General features: G+C 42.5%; 1 protein-coding gene and 1 long non-coding RNA gene across 5 annotated transcripts in view; one reads left to right on the top strand and one right to left on the bottom strand.

Moving 5' to 3' along the window:
* Positions 1-13,002, top strand: part of dlgap1a (discs, large (Drosophila) homolog-associated protein 1a) — a 161,405-nt gene extending 148,403 nt beyond the window's left edge. For 3 of the 4 annotated variants that reach the window (XM_052022957.1, XM_052022955.1, XM_052022956.1), the window contains 3 exons: positions 1,391-1,482; positions 1,754-1,906; positions 12,659-13,002. In XM_052022957.1, the coding sequence (XP_051878917.1) occupies positions 1,391-1,482; positions 1,754-1,906; positions 12,659-12,874 (461 nt within the window). In that variant the 3' untranslated portion in view covers positions 12,875-13,002. Of the gene's footprint in view, positions 1-1,390; positions 1,483-1,753; positions 1,907-4,185; positions 4,192-12,658 lie in introns of all 4 variants that reach the window. The other variant, XM_052022958.1, reaches the window with a different exon arrangement.
* LOC127574178 (uncharacterized) lies at positions 503-8,182 on the bottom strand. Its single transcript, XR_007956883.1, has 3 exons — positions 8,150-8,182; positions 1,369-1,464; positions 503-523 (listed from the first exon to the last, which is right to left on the bottom strand). It is a non-coding gene; the product is annotated as an uncharacterized LOC127574178 (long non-coding RNA).
* Positions 13,003-24,248: the final 11,246 nt, after the last annotated feature.

The raw sequence follows: 24,248 nt of genomic DNA on the forward strand, positions 1-24,248 counted from the left end.
GCTCTGACGTTAGAGGTGTAATAATATATGGAGAGATTAACTCTTCATCTTCGTCTAGCTGGAATCCCAAGCCGGAGGGGTGAATCAAGCTAAATTTTTTCACTGAGCATAGAATTTTTTCTTTTAATTTCAAAAAAATGACTGTATTTGTAAAATTTGAAAATATGTATAATAAACACATTCATATGTTGCCCTTCTAAGTACAAAAATCTCAAGTTATTTACATTACTTCAGCATGACATCCGTTTTCCTTTACACACATTCCTTGAATTGTCTGAGAGTTTCTAGGTTCCAGTGGCGGGAAGGCCTTAAACCAGCCTTACCTTATAGAGCCTTTGCAGCAGCTGCACTGAACTTCAGCATGTCCCTTGGCACCTAGTCCTGGACCTTGGAATGTGTTGGTCCGAAGCATTCATCATAGGCAGTGCCTTGCACTAGAAGACTGGCAAATTTCAGAAAGAATTGGTGTTTGTCTCAGTGTGTGTCCCTGGGAAGACGCTATGTAACTCCACGTGTTAACCAGCTGTTCGGAATGAATCACAAGAAACTACTTCATCTCTTTCCAAACCTTTTGGAAAATGCACATTCAGAAATAGAATCATTGATAATCTCACCTTAAGCACAGTCACCTTGGGATGGCACTGACATTCTGGCAGTGCCTGATAGGGAGGACTGTTCTCACTATCCACACCTAGAACTGCCTGATGTCATATTTTGCCACCTGCTGAAACAAGTGAGGGCCTGTTTTCCTAAGAGACATATTTTCGATGGCTTCCCACAAGCTCGGCGGTAGAAGTCATTGATGTGTATAACCACATGACGTCCAGGTCCTTGCACATTTTCTCAATAACTACTTGAAGAAAAATGGCACTTCAATTGTTCAGAAAGTTTATCCAGCAGGTAGCTGAGCTAAGTAGGAAAAAAATCCTGATCATCAGCTGATCTCTGTTAAGGATGCTGTACAGGAACTCCACTTGGTCTCAGGACCTTCCTGATATGTGGAAGGAAAATTAGCTCTTTCTGATTACCATTGTTGCTGGAGTGAAGATAGGATTAGCTGTAAATTAGTAATTTGCCTGAGAATTTGGAATTACACTCAGTTTAACAGAATAGTATGCACCACACACAAGCTCTCCAGCTATTTATTTGATAGAAAATATAATTGATTTTAGGCACCGAAAATGAGAATTATAATGATTTATTTGATGTTACTTCAATGCTTTTTAGCAATCCAAAGCAGTTAATCATTTAATCATGCGAGTTTTCATATTGTTGGGACAGAGGAACGTCGTGCATCAATGGTTTATGTATTGACTAAAAGTTTATGATGTAATACAATTTGTTTGAAGTTCACGTAACATCACTTACTCTTCCTATTGCTTTACTATAGTTTTGGGGAAAATCCGAAGTGCAGTTGGAAGTGCTCAGCTCTTGATGTCCCAGAAGTTCCAACAATTCAGTGGGCTGTGTGAAGAAAACATGGTATGTGAATACTGCTTTATTCTGCATTCCTTCACATCTTTTGGCCAAGTCACTGTAACCATGAGAGCACTAGCTTGTATCCACAGACAGTAACGTACCCAAATAATTTATTATTCTGTTTTTGAAGTGTATTACTTGTATATTTTAACAAAAATTAGAAAACCTGAGAAACCAAGGATCTACTAAACACAAAAGTGCGTATATCTCTGTGCATGAGTTCCTGGAAAAAAACAAATACAAAGCTTACACATTCTTTTCCTGCTGTTCACAGAATCCAAATGCATGCCCTCGACTGACCTCCCAAGACTTGGCAGGATTTTGGGACATGCTACAGTTGTCTATTGAGAACGTCAGTATGAAATTTGATGAGCTGCATCAACTCAAGGCAAACAGTTGGAAGCAGGTGGAACTGCCTGAAAAGAAGGTATCCCAGATATTCCAGAAATACAAAAACAATGCAATTCTCTAGTTTGCATTGCTTTTCAAGTTAGAATCATAGAGCAATACTGCACAGATACAGGCCCTTCAGCCCAACAAGTCCATGCCAACTATGTTGTCCACATAGCTAGTCCCAATTTCCTGCATTTGGCCTATAGCCCTCCATGTCACTCTGCTCCAGGTACCTATCCAATTGCTTCTTAAATGATACTATTGTACCTGCCTCAACCACTTCTTCTGGCAGCTCGTTCCATATACTCACCACCCTCTGCGTGAAAAAGTTGCCCTCAGGTCCATTTTAAACCTTTCTCCTCTCACCCTAAATTGACGCCCCTTCATTTTGGACTCCCATACCCTGGGGAAAAGACTGTTATCGTCCACCTTATCTATGCCTCTCATGATTTTAAACATTTTTTTAAGGTCACCCCTCATTCTCCTCTGTTCCAAGGAATAAAGACCTAGCCTGGCCAACCTCTCCCTTTAACTCAGACCCTCTAGTCCTGCCAACATGCCCATAAATCTTTTCTGCACTCTTTCCAGTTTAACCACGCCTTTCCTATAACAGGGTGACAAAAATTGTCCACAATACTCCCAAGTGTGGCCTTACCAATGACTTGTACAACTGCAACATAATGTCCCAACTCCTATACTCAATGCCCTGGCTGATGAAGGCCAGCATGCTAAACACCTTTTTCACCACCCTGTCTACCTATGTGGCCACTTTCAACAAACTGTGCACTTGTACTCCTAGGTCCCTCTGTTCCATTACACTCCCTAGTGCCCTACCATTTATTGTATAAGTCCTATGCTGGTTTGACTTTCCAAAATGCATCACCTCACACATATCTGTATTGAAATCCATTTGCCACTCCTTGGCCCATTTCCCTAACTGATCAAGATCTCCCTGTAATCTATTAAAACATTCTTCACTATCAACAACACCTCCTAATTTTGTGTCTTCTGCAAACTTGCCAATCAAGCCTTGTGCATTCACATCCAAATCATTTATATAAATAATGAATAACAAGGGTCCCAACACCAACCCCTGCAGCACACCACTAGTCACTGGCCTCCATTCCAAGAAACAGCCTTCAAACATTACCCTCTGTTTCCCACCTCTGAACCAATTTTGAATCCACCAAACCTGCTCTCCCTGGATTCCATGGGACCTAACCTTCCTGACCAGCCTGCCAATGTAGGACCTTGTTGAAGGCCTTGCTAAAGTCCAAGTAGACAACACCCACTGCCCTACCCTCACCTACCCTTTTGGTTACCTCTTCAAAGAACTCTAAAAGGCTCATCATAAACAATTTCCCATACACAAAGCCATGCTGACTCCTTTTAATCAGACTCTGTCTACCCAAATGCTGGTAGATCCTGTCCCTCAGAATTCTGACCAGCATCTTCCTCAGCACTGATGTCAGGCTGACTGGCCCGTAGTTTCCTGGCTTGTCCTTGCTACCCTTCTTAAACAACGGAACAACGTTAGCCACATTCCAGTCTTCAGGAATGTCACCAGTGGCTAACAATGAAGCAAGTATCTCCACAAGGGCCTCTGCAATTTCTCCTCTAGCCTCCCATAAGGTCCGAGGATGCACTTGGTCAGGCCCTGGAAATTTATCCACCTTAGTGCAATGTTAGATTGCAAATTTCTCCTCCCTGGTAAAATGAATGTTCTCCAAAACATCCCTACTTGTTCCCCTTATCTCTTGAGCAACCATGATTTTCTCGTCTGTAAACACCAAGGAAAAATATTCATTAAAAATCCCACCCATCTCCTGTGGCTTGAGACATAGATGGCCCTGCTGATCTCTAAGGAGATCTAATCTCTCCTTAGCCACTCTTTTACTCAATATATTTATAGAACCTCTTGGGATTTTCCTTAACCTTACCTGCCAGATCCATCTCATACCCTCTCTTTGCCCTCCTAATTTCCCTCATAAGTGTATTCTTAACCTTTTTATAGTCATCAAGGAATTCACTTATCCCTGACCTCCTAAACCCAATGTATGCTTACTTTTTCTTGACTAGAGCCTCAATATCTATCATCAGCTAGGGTTCCCTAAACTTGCCAGGTTTACCCTTCACCCTAACAGGAACATGCTGCCCCTGGACTCTTGATATCTCACTTTTAAAAGCCTCCCACTGAAGTATTAAAGTATAAATACCCCAAAGGATAAACTAAAAAACAGGACCTAAGTGGTTCCCATAAGATCACATTCAGTTGAAGGCAACTTCCTACAGTTTGCTGCATACTAATTTGAGAAGGATGTCAGAATTTAAAGGCACACTCCCCATGGCAACCAGATAGCAACAACACACACAATGGCAGACGTGGAGAAAAGAGAGACTTTCTCTTCCGAGAATTTCGAGATTCATAGTGAGGAAATATGGTCAATGAGATAGAAGCCAGGATATTGGTCCTATGCAACAGGAGATCCAGGAGACCCACCAGGACTACCACTTGAAAAGCCTGCATATGATGGCTCCATCTGTCTCCTCCAGATGTGAGAATCCCCACTCATTCAAGCAGTGCAGAAATAAATGTCATATCCTCACACGGTATGTCAGAATGAGTTGCACACCACATGGAAAACAACTAGAGCAAGCCAGTTCAGGAATTGGATCAAGAATTCATTCATGGATGTCTTATGAACGGTGAGGGTGGTCCCGTGAAGAAGCATGTGAATGATAATTATGTGTCATCTGGGCTTCCCTGCCTGATTGTTGGGGTGCTATGTTAGTGGTAATAATTGGAGTGTAGAGAGGGTCACTTGTTTTGCATTGAGGCTTCTGAGAGTAGGCACTTCACAGATGGGCATGGCTTCGTCTCATGCTCTGAGGTCCCCAACTCACCATGTGGGGCCAGCCATTGCTGTATTGTTTCCAGTAACAGATTGCTGTCAGCAGAGTCATAACTGAGACAACCATTGAATGAGTATGTAAGTTCATTGCTGGAGAGAGCACTCCTTGTTTTTTCAGCACAGTCCGTGGAGTTTGGGAGGTGTTCGAGCAGCTTGCATTAAGAAGATGCCTACTCAGGCTACCCTATTAGCAGAGTAAACCTTTAAGTAACAAAAGAGACAAAGAAAGTAGTGAACGTGCTCCAAGTTGTACTGCAACTGTTCCATGACAGTTATGAGTTAGGTTAAATCAATTTTTGCAAAGTTTGCACAGAGAAAAACAGGCATTAATTGATCTAATTTCTAAATTGTTTAAAACTAATTGAGTTGTGCCTATCCATGTAAATGTTGGATTACTTTGGCACTTTTTGATGTCCTATGCCTCACAGAATACAAAATAACAGAAATGTAACTACTTAACAGTAGTAATTGTTGTAATTTCTGTGACAGTGCAACATGTGGACCAAAAGGTTCCCAGGTTCATTCTTCATTTGTGCTGAGTTAGCTATGGAGTGAGTGAGATGCTGCAATTGAAGATAACATATGAACATAAGAAAAGAGTAGCAGGACCCCTCAAGCCTGACCAGCCATCACAGGGCCACATGTATCCCAATTGCCTCCTGTTCCCTGAATTGCAAAAATGTATCTACTTCCTCTTTAAATACCCTCAATGATCTGGCCTCCACAACCTGTGAGTATTTTTTTAATTCCAGAGATTTACTACCCTCTGCAAGAAGTAGTTCCTACTTGCCTCAGTTTTAAATGACTGCCCCTCCAATCTTATAGCTATGTACCCTTTCCACTAGTGGAAGTATCTCAACATATACCCTGCCATGTCCCTTACTTGTTTCAATAAGATTACCCTACATTTGAAATTCGAAAGAAGAGGTCTAATTTCTTCAGCCACTTAGACAGAACAACCCTCTCATCCCAGGAATTGGTCTAGTAAACCTCTTTTGGACTGTCTTCAATGCCAGTATATCCTTTCTTATATAGGGAGCCGAGAATTGTGGACAGTACTCCAGGTGTGGCCTCACCAGTACCCTGTACAATTGTAACAATACCTCACTAATTCTGAACCACTACTCTCTTGCAATAAAGGTCAATAAACCATTTGCCTTCCTGACCACTTACTGTACCTGCCTACTAACTTCTTGTGATTCATGCACAAGAACATCTAGATCCTTCTGTATTTCACTCATCTGCAATCTTTCTCCTTTTAGATAATAGTCTAGTTTTCTCTTAACTGAGTTCAAAACCTCACATTTCTGACCCTCCTATGACTGCCTTTAGCAAAATATATTCTTGGGCTCTTGCTCTGTGAGCTATAAAGAGAGGTTGGACAAACTTGGGTTGTTTTCTCTGGAGCATCAAAGGTTGAAGGGAGACCTGATAGAAGTTCATAAAATGATGAAAGGCGTAGATAGGGTAGACAGTCAGAATCTTTTCCCAGGGTAGAAATATCAAATACTAAAGGACATGCATTTAAGGTAAGAGGGGGAAAGTTTAAAGGAGATGTGCGGGGCAAGTTTTTTACACAAGGAGAGGTAGGTGCCTGGAACGGGCTGCCAGGGGTAGTGGTGGAAGCAGATACAATAGTGGTGTTTAAGAGGCTGTTAGATTAACACATGAATATGCAGGAATGGGCAAAATGGATCATGTACAGGCAGAAGAGATTTGGTTTAATTTGGCATTATGTTCAGCACAGACATCGTGGGCCAAAGGGCCTGTTCCTGTGCTGTACTGTTCTATGTTCTACATAGAAACAGGAGAAAGTCAGAAGCTAATCCTCCATTCTATAGAATCATAGCTGATCATGTACCTCATGTATTTTCCTGCCCATTCTCATATCCCCGACCCTCTTTTAACTCACATCTATCAATGTGAATTTATGCTGCACCAATTACAAGGCAAATGTACCTTCCTTATTAAAGGAGACCAAAACTGCATGCAGTACTCAAGTGTACAGACAACCCTCTCATTATGCATCCAAAAGTTTGAGCTAGGAAATAAAATTCACTCTCACAGAATTTATGTTAAAAAATGTCAATAAATAAACACAATCTTTTTCCAACTCTTGTTTTTAATACATGCGCAGATGACGTAGCTTCACATTACAGAAAATCATGAAACAGACTGTTTTCTTGGAATCCACCCTGCCCTCCCCCTCCCTGCCATAATACAGGGGTAGCCTGTTTCAGCAAACCCCTGTACAAGCTTTTCTTACTTTTGTACTCTCAAACCCTTGCAAAAATGACCAATATACTACTCAACTTCCAATTTGCTTACTGTACTTGCATGTTTACTTCTTGGACTTCATGAATCCACACGTCAAGATTCCTCTGTGCATCAACATTTACTTGTTTTCCACCACTTTGTTTCATATTTTCAGAGTTACATGTTTTACAACATTCCATCCACCTTCTTACACATTGCATAACTGTCAGCTCATTTTTTGCATCTGGCTTAACATCAGTAAACATATATAATGCACTCTGCCATTTAAGTTATTAATATAAATTGTGAATAACCAAGTAGCTACTTCATTGCTCCCCATATTACACCACTACCATTTGTGTCATTCAGCTTCTCTTGGGCCCTACAACAGAACCTCCCCTTTCTTCTCTCCACCCCTTCCCCTTCACTGCAACTTAAAACGTGTTTGACTTCTAAGTTTCCTCTGTTCTGATGAAAGATCATCGACCTGAAACACTGACTCCTTTCATCTCCATGAATGCTGCCTGGCCTGCTGAAGTATTTCCAGCATATTCTGTTTTTATTTCCCAACACCAATAAATATTCATGCTTTGATATTGGAATAAGATGAAGTAGCTGATTGCTACCATTTCAAATGAAATGGTATTCTGGCATGAACTGTAGTGTGGCAACAATGAGGGGTGGATAGGAAATGGAATTTTGAAGGGACATATTAACAGATGCATATGATACATGTTCCTACGTATGCATATGTCCTTAATGTGCTCAATGATAATTGGAGGGACCATCTCCCTGATGGGTTCCCCATATATGTCCCTGGATAGAGGAATGGAAGAAAATGAAAGTAACCTGCTTTAACAAAGGTTAAAATAATATTTATTTTTATATCATATTTTTTCAACCAAGGCCAGGACAGAATTTGATGCTTGTGAAACATGGCTAGTGAATAATGGTATTAAACTGAGCAGTTTAGATGTCCCCACACTGCAGATTAGAGGAATGAAATATTAGCATTTCAAAATTTGAGATCTATGGCCAATTAGCTATATCTTGAGAAGGAGATGGTATGACCAAATAACTCTGAATATACTTTTAAGTAAATTACTCACCCCAAGTTGGCATATGTGTTTGCAAAGCAGAAAATTCCCTTTGTTCTTTTGGATCTGACTTCAAAAGAATGCTCTGTGCCAAAACCAAGGGAAGTCAGTATGGCATTTGTCTCTCAGTGCTAACACTCATGCATTGTTTTGCATTGATTATTAACAATGTTTGTGTTCCCAGACCCTGGCATACAACTCAGGCTTTGCGAATTTGTTAAGAATGGGGAGAAGGATGCTGAAATCTCATTAATGTTCTGCAAAGTAAGCCAGTACCTGAACAGAATGAAGAAGAGTTAACTTTTCACTGAATTGTTAACTTTAGAGTTCACAGTCCACAGATGCTGTCTGGCCTGCTGAGTATCTCAGCAATTTTTTTTTGTATTTTTATTTGAATGTCATCATAGTCTCAGAGGGGCGAAGAGTTGGTCAGTGTTGTATTCTAACCAAGATTGTATATGATCCAGTTGCTAGTGCAGGAACAAGTTTGGTTGAAAACATGAAGGAGACAAAATTAGGTTGAGCTGTGACTCACCCCACCTGCCCAATGCTCAAGTAGCCTGCCAAAACTTACTGTCTAGGTTAACAGTTGAGCAAGAAACTAGAGAGTTGGCAGTACCCATTGAACTACACCAAATTAGGAAATGGGAGGTAAGTAAATTTCCACAAATAATTTTGGTGTTATAGAGTTTCAGCTCTAAAGCAACAGTTCCATAAAGGAAAGAAAAAATGTGTATTTATACAGCTTTTCTCCCAACCTCAGTTACCCTAACTGAAATATACTCACTACTGTAGAGAAATACAGCATTTTAGGTATAGAAAGATCTTACAAGGATCAAAGCCATGACAGGACCTAAACTGAATAGGGCTGGAAAATGTGCACTGGGATCAAGCTCAGTTCGAGGTCCATTAGATCTTGATCAATACAAAATTTGCGCTATGACCTCCCAAACTGAGTTCAGCAACCAACCACTTTTGCTATCTGCAGTGATTAAGGATGGGGCTAACTTTATGAGTGGCCAGCATTTCATCCTAGCCATGGAGGATTAAAACCAGAGATGCCTCTGAAAGATGATGGAAATCATTCCTCAGGTGTAAGGAGCTTGATGGAGAACTTCCTGAACATAGATGAGAATGGGAAACCAGAAATTCAAACATGATTCTGAAGGCAATGGTGGATGAGGGGTGAGGATGGAAGAGGTCCTCTACCACAAGGGCCAGGAAGTCCTCTCGGCTCACAGTGAGAAAGCAATAGGAGTGAAGAAATTGAGGAGAATGTGAGAAGTGGGCACATGGGTACCTTGCTGCAAGAAGGTTATTGGCCCCATTAATCCCATCTCCCCTTGCCCCCCCCCCTCACTGCAGAGTTACCTCACAGACTAGGGGAACTTCTAACAGAGGAATTTCTCTAACTTCTGGTAACCCCTCCCCTTCCCCCCCTTTGTCTTCCCTGTAGCCCCCTCACCCCTTCTCTTCCCCCCACCCCCCTGCCTGCATGACCTGCCCATCTATTCCCCACCTCCTTCCCTTTATTCCATGGTCTACTGCCCACTCCTACCAGATTCCTTCTCCTGCAGCCCTTTGCCTCTTCTACCTATTCACCTCTCATCCTCTCACATCTTGGACGTTCCCCACCCTCCTACCTTCCCCCTCTCACCGAAACTCACCTATCACCTGCCTGTGTGTACTCCTCCCCCTCCCCATCTTCTTATTCTGGCTTCTGCCCTCTTCCTTTCCAGTCCTGATGAAGGATCTCAGCCCAAAACATTGACTGTTTATTTCCCTCCGTAGATGCTGCCTGACCTGCTGAGTTTCTCCAGCATTTTGTGTGTGGAACTTCTAACAAAACTCTCTGGCATGGGCTAACATTCAGATATTCTTCCAATCTCTCACAAAATGATCAAGCCTGTTCACATTTTATTGTTTGTACACACTCCCAGCTGTATAGCCAGGCCAGGAGCACCACCCCCGACACATCGTGTGAGACTCGGTTACATACGTCTCTCTGTCTTACAGTTCAAAGTGGCCCATAGTAAATAAGACCAGCAGCAGGGCCTAGTGCAGCTTCAATGGCTCGCCCGTGCCCCCTCTTCCAACTCAAAGGAGAGAGAGTGGGAATGCTGGCCATCATGGGAGTGTCAATATAGCATCTATGACTAATGGTGGCACAAAGACTATCCAAGATGTTAGTATGCTCATACCTGATCCTCAGTTCTCATGTTAGCCCACCATCTCTTCTGATTTGTAAACTACAGGTGGTGTAAGCGTACAGCTCTGAATTAACCCCTTATGCCTTTCGCCTCTTGGTTAAGCACACTCTCTCAACAAGAAAGAAAGCACCCATCACTCAACCTCACACTTGCTGCCACCAGCAACAATTTCCATTCATACACACTTTAATGTAGCAAACACCATAAGGAGATATTAAGTAGATAACAGAGAATGATGGAAATGCCCAGCAGATCAGGCAGCATCTGTGGAAAGAGAAACAGCGTCAATATTTCAGGTCAAGGACCCTTTGTCAGAACTGAGAAAGAGAGAAAACAAGTTAGTTGTAAGATGCAGAATGGCAGCAGAGGGAAGGTTAAGACAAAAGGAATATCTCTCATTGGGTAAAGCCAGTTGTCATAGGGATAAACTAAATTACAGGTTCAATAACTTCCTGAATGGTTGCCTCAGTTCTGCACTCCTAAGGTGGTTGGATGCCTTGCTAGGTGAGTAATAGAAATCGTTGACATTTGAAGTGGCATCTATGCCACACTGGACTGACCTGTCGGGTCCATTACACCAGGGGCACATCATACTGTGGGGTCTCTAAAGCTCACACCATTGGGTTGTAAAACTACAATAGTCTAATTAAAGCAGCAGGTAGCCGACTCTATTGGAACAGACACTCTTCAGTGTGTCAAGGTATTGGTAATGGTTTATTATTGTCACTTGTACCGAGGTACAGTGAAAAACTTGTCTTGCATACCGTTCGTACAAATCAATTCATTACACATTGCAGATACATTGAGTTAGTACAGAGTGCATTGAGGTAGTACAGGTAAAAAAACAATAACAGAGTACAGAGTCACAACTACAGGGAAGTGCATTGCAGGTCACAACAAGTTAGATTGTGAGGTCAAGAGTCCATCTCATCATATAAGGGAAACATTCAATAGTCTTATCATAAGTGGGATAGAAGCTGTCCTTGAGCCTGGTGGTATGTGCCCTCAGGCTCCTGTATCTTCTGCCTGATGGGAGAGGAGAGAAGAGAGAGTGACCTGGATGGGTGGGGTCTTTGATTATGCTGGCTGCTTCACCAAGGCAGCAAGATGTATAGACAGAGTCCATGGAGGGGAGGCTGGTTTCCGTGATGCACTGGGCTGTGTCCACAACCCTCTGCAGTTTCTTGCAGTCCTGGGCAGAGCAGTTGCCATACCAAGCCATGATGCATCCAGATAGGATGCTTTCTATGGTGCATCAATAAAAGTTGGTAAGTGTCAAAGGGGACATGCCAAATTTCTTTAGCCTCCTGAGAAACTAGAGGTGCTGGTGAGCTTTCTTGGTCATGGTGTCTACGTGGTTGGACCAGGACAGGCTATTGGTAATGTTCACTCCTAGGAACTTGAAGCTCTCAACCTTCTCGGTAGGACAGGTGAGATGCCTACTAACTGCTAACAGTGAGATCTCCATGCAAGTTAAACACATGGCATTAGCTGCAACTTTGAAGTCCAGTTTGACAACATTGGCATCAAATCTGCAAACTTACACTTCATAAGAGTATTGCATGCAGCACTATCTTTACCAATATGGCAATCATCTGAAAATAGCCATATACATTGCTTGTAAAATGTGAGTTGATTATCAGGAGAACTATGTTCTTCTTCCAGTAGTGCCACAGGCTCTCTGAGACAAATGTGTCTTTGATTTAATTTGTCATCCACAACAGTGCAGCACTTCTTCCCCATAATAGCAAGCTATCAAAGTGTACCACACTGAATTTTGTACCCAAATACCTAGGGGCTTGAATCTACACTTTACTCACTCTGAAGCAAAACAGCTGTCAATAAGCGAAGGACAATGCCTTAAATGCTGAGGAAACATGATAAGTCGTCCAATCGGGTAACACTCTGGTTTGTTTGTTTGTTTGTTTGTTTGTTTATCTATAAAACGTTTTTTTTCTGATTTAACTATTGCTTACCAAGAACCCAGAGCTGAATGCAAGCATGCAGAATCATAAGAACATTCCATCTTTATTCTTCCTCCCTGTCTCAAGATATCACATTGACACTGCGTAGCTGGGCATGTAATGTAAAAGATCATTGCTGTGTGATTTGGTGATGTGGTGGTGTGGATTATTGCTCTATAACACTTGAGTAATTTTGATACTGATTTGACGTGTTTCCTTAAGAAACTACAGCAACAATGTTGCCAGGTGCTGTGGACATCTGCTAATTGTATGAAACAGCATAGTTGTGCTTTGCCACACCTAACTGAAAAAACAAGCTTCTAAATCACTCATATTTATTTCTGCAGGAGAAAAGAGTTCCCCCTCCCGTGCCAAAGAAACCCCCAAAGGGTCAGGTACCCCTGAAACGTGAAAAATCACTTGAGGCCACAGAGAAACAAAGGCAGGAGGCACGGAAGCGTCTGATGGCTGCCAAACGAGCTGCATCAGTAAGACAGAACTCTGCCACGGAGAGTGCGGACAGTATTGAGATCTATATCCCAGAGGCCCAGACCAGACTATAAGCTACACTGGAGAGGAATGGTGATAACTTTAAATCACAGAACTGGTGGTTTGTAACATATTTGTGTTACAGGTTCATGAGGGATACATCCTAGTGCATGTATCCCTTTAACCCTCTGAAGGAACATTAAAAATCAGGACAATTATGAGCAGGTGTGGCATTCTTAATAAACCCAGGTAAAAAATTGTAAACTGTTTTAGCATATTCTACCATTAATGTTTAGCTACGTAAAATATTTGCTAATTGCCATGTCATTTGCATGGCTTCACTCTAATTGTTGTTGCAGTTGCTTTTTGAAACTCCTTTCCAGTGTTCTAGCTCCATTAACTCATCCACGTATGCAGTTACATTTCAAGTACTGACAATAGTTTAAGTAAATGAAGGGAAAAAAAATTAAAGATCATATGTGCACAGCAATAGAAACTTCAATAATGATGAAAGGACATTTGTGTCTTCCTAATTTAGACGTTGGGATATAGGATCAAGGTTGTTTATTTCAGAGTAGATGGATAGATGGAGGACATAACTCTCAACAACTCACTTGTAACTGGATCTTGACAGCAGTGAACATATACGTGCTAACAGCTCCATGTATAAAAGGCAAGAACCACTGGCATCGTTTTGCTATTGAAGTGCATAACCTTCAGAAGCTTACATGCATTCACTTTCGAGGGTCGCAATGATGCATTAGACATAAATTAAAATCACTAATGGCAAAATTTAAAGGAGTCCCATGGATCATCCTTATGCTAAAGCAATTAGTTACAAAGGTTTGTAACAGCTTGGAAAGTGGAAATTCTTCACATGACAAACTTGTGATACTTGCAGGCAATACCAGAGATAGAGTAAATGAAAGGCATGTTTAAAATGGGCTTCCGAATCTTTGTGTTCCCTGTTACTGTGCAAATTCACTCATGACACTGGAGTGCTTCTTACTGCCACTATTTAATAGACAATAGTTTGGGATGAGCATATGGAAAATGATGTCTTTGTAATTGAACTTTTAGGGTGATGTAATGAATACATAAAATGTTGAAAGGTAGAGCCAGTCATGACTATGATGCTTCTGAAATTCAGTAGGTAAGGGCTAGTGATTTTTTTGTTGAAATGATAAGCTGTACCTTGAGGACAAACTAGTCTGATTTTCACAAGTGTGATATTTTTTAGGTGTGTCCTTTATCAATTTCCCTTTGATCCACAATACCTAATCTTCTTACTCACTGTTATTGTTTGTACATGTTTTTGATTGAAATGTGTCTAATGATGTCTTGTTAGAATAAAGTTATCAGATACATGTAATGTAATTTGTCAGTGAGCTGAGCTCCCCCATTTTCCAGCATATATTGTATTTTAAATGAGTTGGAGATCTGGGCTGCCAATGCATTTGCCTAAATGCATTAATCTGTGCCTATTATGTCTGATGAAAATGAATTGCTTTTAATGAAGCAAATGTATGTTTTTGTCGAGGCAGTAAAATTTTTCTCAGTCCTCCTGTGCTCACTACCACCAGCTCCAATTCCGCACAATCTTTCCTCAGTATTATTTGTTAAATGCGCATGCCGCTATATCACTATTTAAACACCTGGTATTAATTTGAAATTTCAAAGGCTATGTTCTTCAGTGGTGAACCTTTGCTGTGAATTTAACAGAAAGCAAAGCCAAGCATTTTATTTGGAATTGGTACTTACTATATCTTTGACATAGTGAGAGCATTTGTTTCTTCTCTAAACATGTGGCCTGGATAATAGGCTTTACCCTCTCTCACACCTTTGTATTCACCTGAGCTGAAAGGGGCTAAATGTGGATGTCACCCTGCATTCCTTTTTATACAAATATGTATCTGTAGAACTGTTCTACTGGAATACATAGACTGCTTGTGAAAGTCAATAACTGTGAACAACGTTATTTCCCACAAAGTGTGAAAAGAAAAAAAAATTAATCATTTGTGCAATGTAGATTAAAACCTGGTGGCAACTGGCTGTTTAATGAAAATTATGAAAAATTTGTTCCAATAAAACTCCCTATGAAGTAACCTGTTACTGGTTAGATTTTACTATGAATGTTGTAATATTACGCTAGATTATACTATATTGTTTATTTGAAAGTTGTTAACTTTTTGTTACCTCATTTGTATTTGTTGTTTAAATGTAAATGACTCCTTAACATATCAATGACAAAAGGGATTTCTCTGTAAGGGGTGTTTCCCACTAGGATGTTGAATAACCAACAATTCAATTTCCCAATAGGATGTTGAATAGAAAGCAAATTACTGGAGAAGCCTGAAGTGGATTCCACTCAAATTTCAAAATAGTTGGTGCATTGAAAAAGTTTAATTATTAAAATAAAGTTTCTGTAAATAACTGAATGTTTGTCATTATATAAAAAAAGTACTTAATTAAAATCACATTTCTGTGCAATGTGTTATCTGAAATTCTTTACCATTCTAATCTTATGGCATGTTCAGAAAATACAAACTCCTGCTGGGGTATACTGCAGGAACCAGTCTTTAAATCCCTCAATAAGTGACCTGTCTTAGACAGTGATCATCGTCAGGTCATTTAACTGGAAATGGGAAGACAACGAAGGCCCCTGCTTATATCCACACATATATTCTTGGATAGATGACAGAGGAAAGCAATAAAAAGACTCAGTAAGGTATGAAGGTTTCTGATATATAATCTGTGCACTGAGACCCCATGGATGCATGAACTGGTGATCCCTTCTTTATAATGGCTTCAACAGTGGCAAGAACTTCTGGTATCTCACTTCATTGGGCATTATTCCAAACTGAGCTTTGAAAACAAATGTCAGCATTGTCCTCAGCCAAGAAGGGAGTGTTGCCACTGTGCATAATTTCAGCAGCGAAGGTTCCTGATTACTTCTCCTTTTCCTAAATCAGAAAGATTAGCAGCAATTTTTCACTTCTGTTGCCACCAGCTCACTGGAGCAATCTAAACTGAGATTTCATTCTATGTTTATAGGTTTAAAATTACTCTCTGAAAAGTGCTGATTGAAATTTTTGTCACTAATTTGCTGCACTCTCGGGTAATTTCAGGTAAGCAGGAAGTTCCTCTAACTAAATATTGGGATGCCTTCAGGCATTGTCTTTGCACCCAACTAGGAACATTGTACCCTTGTCACCAACTCCATTCCCCTCCGCAGCAACTGTTGAGGTTCAGTGCAATTGTTGGCAATCTTATTTTTATCTTTGGACCAGGGATGAGCTTTTACCTGCGTATCCACTCCAGAAAGATTGCCTATTTCCACCTCCAGGAAACCACACAACTTTTCCTGCACCATCACCTCTCCTACCTTGGGCTGCTGAAAACCCCACCCAAACCTTTACTACTTCTAAATTAACTCTAATAACTTACTATTCCAATACTATTTCAGCCTCCCCCTTTTCAACCTCCTTAAAACTGAACTTACCTGAAACAGTGCTTCCCGAGTTATAAGAGAGACTGGATAGGCTGGGACTGTTTTCTCTGGAGTGAAGGAGGCTGAGGGCTGACCCTATAGATCCAGAAGATTAAAATTCATGGGATCCATGGTGACTTGGTAGCTTTGGATTCAGAATTGGCTTATCCATAAAACACAGAGAGTAGTGGTGGAAGGGTGTTACTCTGGCTGGAGGTCCGTGACCAGTGGAGTTCCATAGGGTTCACTGCTGGGGCCTCTGTTGTTTCTGATGTATATAAGTGACTTGGATGAAAATGTAGATCGTTGGATTAGTAAGTCTGCAGCTGGCACAAAGATTGGCGGAATTGCAAGCAGTGTAGAGGGCTGTCAAAGGATACAGCAGAATACAGATCAGTTACAAATATGGGCAGAGAAATGGCAGATGGAGTTTAATCTGGGCAAATGTGAGGTGTTGCATTTTGGGAGGTCAAATGTAAGGGGAAAGTATACAGTTAATGGCAGGACCCTTAACAGCATTGATGTACAGAGGGATCCTGTAGGTCCAAGTCCATAGCTCACTGAAAGTGGCCACTCAAACAGATAAGGTGGTAAAGAAGGCATATGGTATGCTTGCCCTTCATTGATCAGGGAATTGTGTATAAGAGCAAGGAAGTCATGTTGCAGCTATGTAAAACTTTGGTTAGGCTGCACTTGGAGAATCGTGTGCAATTCTGGTCGCCCCATTACAGGAAGGATGTGGAGGCTTTGGTAAGGGTACAGAGGAGGTTTACCAGGATGCTGCCTGGATTAAAAGGTATGAGATACAAGGGGAGGTTAGACAAACTTGGGTTATTTTCTCTGGAATGTCTGAGGCTGAGGGGAGACCTGATAGAAGTTTATAAAATTGAGGCATAGATAGGGTGGATAGTCAAAATCTTTTTCCCAGAGTAGAAATGTCAAGTACTAGAGGACATGCATTTAAGATGAGGGGGGAAATTTAAAGGACATGTGCAGTGCAAGTTTTGTTTTTACACAGAGAGTGGTAGGTGCCTGGAAAGGGTTGCTGGAGGAGTGGTGAAAGTAGATAGTGGTGTTTAGAGGCTTTTAGATAGACACATGAATGTAGAGGGATATGGATCAGGCAGAAGGGATTTAGTTTAATTCAGCATTGCGTTCGGTGCAGACATCGTGGGCCGAAAAGCCTGTTCCTGTGCTGTACTCTTCTATGTTCCATGCTTATATCCTTTCCCATCCATATACCATAGATAGGTACATGGATAGGAAAGGTTTAAGAGGGAAATGGGCTAAACGTGGGCAAATGGTACTTGCTTAGATGGGAATCTTGGTCGGCATGGACCAGTGGGTTGAAGGGCCTGACTCTCTATGACTCTATGATTCTATATCCCATTTTGCACTATTCGTGACCTCCAAACTACTGATCAGAAAAGGCCAAACATGAGTAGATATCTCTTCCCAGCTGATACTGGCATCTAAAATAATGAATATTCAATAGGGAAGGTATAAAGAAGTTTGTTGGAGATGAAGTGCAACATTCTGGTGAGAAATACTGAAAAAAATCATTAGGGCAATGATACAATATTGTTTGGCACCTGTCTTCATTGAGATTGGCTCTATTGTAAACCTATTGGTTAGTGATATGCTTACATGCCATCATGAAGCAAATATAAGATGGAGATGAACCTCTGCGAGCAGCTGAATTCCCATGGGACCGGAGCTACCCTTAAGAACTAATGAGAATCTGTTCAACATTGGGTGACTACACTCCAGAACCAATACCACTCCAGAACCAGTATGCAGACGATGTGACTGATTGCACTTGGAGGCTAAGCTCCAGAACATCCTTGACTTGTTCACTGAAGCAGATGAGAGGATGGGCCCTACACACACCATCTGCAAGACCGAGGTCCTCTACCAACCTTACCTTGTTCTACAACTCTCCCTCCAACAATAAAGATTCACAGCAAGACCTAGGACAATGTGGACCACTTCTATTATGTCAGGAGCTTCTTCTCAGCTAAGGCAGACATCAGTGATGAAATTCACCAACACCTTCAATGCACCGGCACAGCCTTTTGTCAATGGAGGAAAAACATGTTTGAAGATGGAACAAAACTCATGGCAAAATAGCCAGTAAAGATCCCCACCTTCCTTTATGCTTGTAACACCAGAACTACCTACAGAAGGCACCTCAAGACACTGGCAAGATACCATAAACACTATCTTTGCAAGCAAACTGATGTTAGTGTCCTCTCCCAGGCCAACATCCACAGTATTGAGCACCTAATTATGCCCAATTGGCTCAGTTGGGCAGGACAGGTCAATCACATCCCTGACATCAGACTCCTGAACAGACACTCTATTCTGTCACAGGAAGAGATTATGAGACAAAAAGATACAAGGATGTGCTCAAAACCTCCTTGAGAAAATGTAATCTCTCCATTGACTCTCTGGAACATCTGGCCCATGACTGCTCAAAGTGGAGTAGGAGCATTAGGGATAGTGCTGAGAACCTTAAGCCCATGCATCAGAAGCACACAGAAGCCCACTGTAAATGGTAGGAGAATCGCACTACCTCACAAACTGATGAAATTCACCATCACCTTCAATGTCCCGGCAGATTGAGGGAAAGTGTGTTTGAATATCAAGAATTATGGTGAACCAGCCAGCAGGAACCCTCTGCCCCATCTGTGGAAGATTCTGCAGTTCCAATGTTGTTAATAATTTTTAAAATTTTATTTACAACGTGGTAACGGGCCCTTCTGGCCCAACGAGCCCGCGCCACCCATTTTAAACCCAATTAACCTACCTGTACGTCTTTGCAATGTGGGAGGAAACCGGACCACCCAGAGGAAACCCACGCAGATATGGGAGAACATACAAACTCCTTACAGAAAGCAACGGGAATCGTACCCCGATCGCTGGCGCTGTAATAGCGTCATGCTAACCACTACACTACCGTGCCGTACCGTGTTCTTATCAGTCACCTCAGAACTCAAAGAACTACAATGGAAGTAAGTCATCCTTGACCCCAAGGGACTGCCTAAGAAGGTGTAAAAATATTTCCAGAAAAAGATGCTCAAAACTAGAAAGTTAGTGCTAAGGAATTAAAATGTACCTAGGATAGTTTTCTGAAGCAAGATGTAGATGGTCCTATTAGAGAACATAGAACAGCACAGGAACAGGCCCTTCAGCCCACAATGTCTGTGCCATCCACAATGCCAAATTCAACTAATCCCATCTGCCTGCACATGATCCATCCCCTTCCATCCCTAAATGTTCATGTGCCTGTGTAAATGCATCTTAAACATCACCATTGTGTCTACTTCCACCACAACCCAGCAGTGTGTTCCAGGCACCTACAACTCTCTGTGTAAAAACCTGCCCCACACATCTCCTTTAGACATTCCCCTCTCACCTCAAAGTTATTCCCTCTAGTATTTGACATTTCTACCCTGGGAAAGAGACTATCTACCCTATCTATGCCTCTCATAATTTTATAAACTTCTATCAGGTCTCCCCTCAGCCTCCGACACTCCAGAGAAAACAATGCAAGAAGGGGTTACACTTGACCTGCTGTCAGGAAATGAGGCTGGGCAAGTAACTGAAGTGTCAGTGGTGACACTGATGAGTAGCTGGTAAGTAAAGGTATGGTTTACTGTTATTGTTATAATATTTTAAGCAGACTACAGCTAGGTAAGAAAAAATACTTCAGATGGAGGGCAAGGTGATGTGCTGCAGCTGCATGATGTGGGAGCTAGTGGACCCTGCTGTGGTGCATGGTGACCACATCTGCAGTAAGTGCTTGAGGCTGGAGGAACTTTGGCTCAGAACTGATGAGTCGCAGCTTCAAACACTGCGAAGCATCAGGGAGGGAGACAGTTATGTAGATGCTGTGCATTGGGAGGCAGTCACCCCCCCCCCCCCCCCCCCACCATTAGAGCAGGTACTTCTAGGGTCCAGGAGGCAGATAGATGGGTGACTGTCAGGGGAGAGAAAGGGAACAGGCAGATAGTGCAGAGGACCCCGGAGGCTTTTCCCCTCAAAAACAGGTATTCCGCTTTGGATGCTGTTGAGGGGGATGACCTACAGGGATCAAACGGCAGTAGCCAGGTCTCTGGCAATGGGACTGGTCCTGCTGTTCAGAAGGGAAGGGAGGAGAAGAGGAGGGCAATAGCAATAGGGGACTCGATAGTCAGGGGAACAGACAGGAGGTTCTGTGGACATGAGCGAGAATCCTGGATGGTATGTTGCCTCCCAGGTGCCAGAGTCCAGGATGTCTCTGACCAGGTCCACAGCATTCTTGTGCGGGAGGGAAAGCAGCTAGAAGTCGTGGTACATGTTGGTACCAACGACATAGGTAGGAAGAGGGATGAGGTCCTGAAAAGTGAGTTTAGGGAGCTAAGCAGAAGGCAGAAGAACAGGACCTCAAGGTCAGCAATCTCAGGATTACTGCCAGTGCCACATGATAGTGAAGGTAAGGAGGAGATGGCAGGTGAATGCGTGGCTGAGGACTTGGTGCAGGGGGAAAGGTTTTAGATTTTTGGATCATTCGGATCTCTTCTGGGGAAGGTGGGACCTGTATCGATTGGATGGGTTACACCTGAACTCAAGGGAGACCAATATCCTTGCAGACAGGTTTGCTAGTGTGGTTTGGGAGGGTTTAAACTAGTTTGTAAGGGGAAGGGAACCAGAGGGATAGGTCAGTGGAAGAAGTGCATGGAGTAAAGCCAGATCTAACATAGAGAGAGGCTTCGAGGAAGGAGAAGCAGAGTATAGGGTAGAAAAGTAGTAAGGTGGATGGGCTAAAGTGCATTTACTTAAATGCAAGAAGCATCAGGAATAAGGGTGATGAACTGAGAGCTTGGATAAATACATGGGACTATGATATTGTGGCTCTTGCAGAGACTTGGCTGTCACCAGGGCAGGAATGGATACTGAATATTCACAGATTTCAGTGTTTTAAAAGGGATAGGGAGAGGGGCAGAAGAGGAGGAGGGGCGGGATTACTGGTCAGGGATATTATTACAGCTGCGGAAAGGGTGGATAATGTAGCAGGATCCTCGCTAGAGTCAGTATGGGTGGAAGTTAGGAACAAGAAAAGAGAAGTTACTCTACTGGGAGTATTCTATAGGCCCCCTGGTAGCAGCAAGGATATTGAGGAGCAGATTGGGAGGCAGATTTTGGAAAGGTGCAAAAATAACAGGGTTGTTATCATGGGAGACTTCAACTTCCCAAATATTGATTGGCACCTGCTTAGTACCAAAGGTTTAGACAGGGCAGAGGTTGTTAAGTGTGTCCAGGATGGATTCCTGTCACAGTATGTTGACAGGCCGACTAGAGGGAATGCCATATTAGATCTAGTATTAGGTCATGAACTGGGTCAGGTGACAGATCTCTCGGTGGGTGAGCATTTGGGGGACAGTGATCACCGCTCCCTAACCTTTAGCATTGTCATGGACAAGGGTAGAAGCAGAGAGGACAGGAAGATATTTAATTGGGGAAGGGCAAATTATGAGGCTAGAAGGCTAGAACTTGCGAGTGTAAATTGGGATGACATTTTTGAAGGCAAATGTACTATAGAGATGTGGTCGATGTTCAGGGATCTCTTGCAGGATGTTAGAGATAAATTTTTCCCGGTAAGGCAGAGAAGGAATGGCAGGGTGATGAGAGAGGTGGAACAACTAGTTAGGAGGAAGAAGGCAACATACATAAGGTTTAGGCAGCAAGGATCAGATAGGTCTCTTGAGGACTAGAGAGTAGCAGGGAAGGAACTTAAGAAGGGGCTGAGGAGAGCAAGAAGGGGACATGAAAAGGCTTTGGTGAGTAGGGTTAAGGAAAACCCCAAGGCATTTTTCACTTATGTGAAGAGCAGAAGGATGACGAGAGTAAAGGTAGGACCGATTAGGGATAAAGGTGGGAAGATGTGCCTGGAAGCTGTGGAAGCGGGTGAGGTCCTCAATGAATACTTCTCTTCAGTATTCACCAAGGAGTGGGGCCTTGATGACACTGAGGACAGTGTTGGTAAGGTTAATGTTCTAGAGCATGTTGATATCAAGAGAGAGGATGTGTTGGAGCTGTTAGAAAATATTAGGACAGATAAGTCCCCAGGGCCTGACGGAATATTCCCCAGGCTGCTCCGTGAGGCGAGGGAGGAGATTGCTGAGCCTTTGGCTAGGATCTTTGAGTCCTCGTTGTCCATGGGAAAGGTACCAGAGGATTAGAGGGTGGCAAATGTTGTCCCCTTATCAAAAAAGGTAGTAGGGATAGTCCAGGGAATTATAGAGCAGTGAGCCTTACATCTGTGGTGGGCAAACTGTTGGAAAGGATTCTTAGAGAGAGGACCTGTGGGCATTTAGAGAATCATGGACTGATCAGGGACAGCCAGCATGGCTTTGTGAAGAGAAGATCATGTCTCACAGCCTGATAGTGTTCTTTGAGAAGGTGACCAGGCAGATTCATGAGGGTAGTGCAGTAGATGTAGTCTACATGGATTTTAGTAAGGCATTTGACAAGGTTCCACATAGTAGGCTTCTTCAGGAGGTCAGAGGGCATGGGATCCAGGGAAGTCTGGCCATGTGGATTCATAATTGGCTTGCCTGTGGAAAGCAGAGGGTTGTGGTGGAGGGAGTGCATTCAGATTGGAGGGCTCCAGTGGTGGAGGCAGGTACATTGGTCAAATTCAAGAGATTACCAGATAAGCATATGGAGGAAATTAAAATAGACGGATATGTGGGAGGAAGGGGTTAGATAGTCTTAAGCGAGGTTTAAAGGTCGGCACAACATTGTGGGCCAAAGCGCCTGTATTGTGCTGTACTGTTCTATGTTCTATATCAGTGAGAGAGCACTTTGGGACCAGTAACCATAATTCTCTTAGTTTCAAAATAGTCATGGAAAAAGATAGGACTGGTCCTCAAGTTAAAATCCTAAATTGGGGGAAGGTTAATTTCCATGACATCAGACAGGAACTCTCAAAAGTTGATTGGGAGAGGCTGTTTGCACTTAAAGGGACATCTGGCAAGTGGGAGGCTTTCAAAAGTTCAGGGCCAGCATGTTAAAAGGCAAGGCTGGCAAGATTAGAGAACCCTGGAAGAAGAGGGATATTGAGGGTCTGGTCAGGAAAATGGAGGCATATGTCAGGTATATGCAGCTTGAGGCATATAAGGGATGTAAGAGTACACTTAAGAAGGAAATTAGGAGGGCAAAATGGGGCCACGAGATATTCCTGGCAGGTAAGATAAAGGAGAACCCTAAAAGATCGATAAATATATGAAAATAAAAGGGTAGCTAGGGAGAGTCTACATCCCCTTAAGGATCAGTGTGATGATCTATGTGTGAAGCCACAGGAGATGCGTGGTGTCTTAAATTAATATTTCTCACCTGTATTTACTATGGAGAAGGACACGGAAGCGAGTGAATTCAGGGAAGGAACAGTGATAGCCTGGAGCATATCAACATTGCAAAGAAGGAAGTGTTGGAGGTCTTAAAATACATAAAGACGGATAAATCCCCGGGACCTAACCAGATATAGAACATAGAACATTACAGCACAGTACAGGCCCTTCAGCCCACGATGTTGTGCTGACATTTTTTCCTACTCTAAGATCTCTCTAACCTTTCTCTCCCACATGGCCCTCCATTTTGCTTTCATTCATGTGCCTATCTAAGAGTATCTTTACTGTCCCGAATGTACCTGCCTCCACCACCTCTGCCGCAGTGCATTCCATGCACCTACCACTCTTTGTGCAAAAAACTTACCTCTGACATCCCCCTTATACCTTCGTCCAATCACCTTAAAATTATACCCCCTCGTGTTAGTCATTTTCACCCTGGAAAAAAGTTTCTGACTGTCCACTTGATCTATGCCTCTTTTCATCTTGTACACCTCATTCAAGTCACCTCTCATCCTCCTTTGCTGGTAAATCTCCTCTGCATCCTCTCTGAAGCTTCCACATCCT

The sequence above is a fragment of the Pristis pectinata genome, chromosome 9 (assembly GCF_009764475.1).
Source record: "Pristis pectinata isolate sPriPec2 chromosome 9, sPriPec2.1.pri, whole genome shotgun sequence".
In the NCBI taxonomy this organism is placed as follows: domain Eukaryota; kingdom Metazoa; phylum Chordata; class Chondrichthyes; order Rhinopristiformes; family Pristidae; genus Pristis; species Pristis pectinata.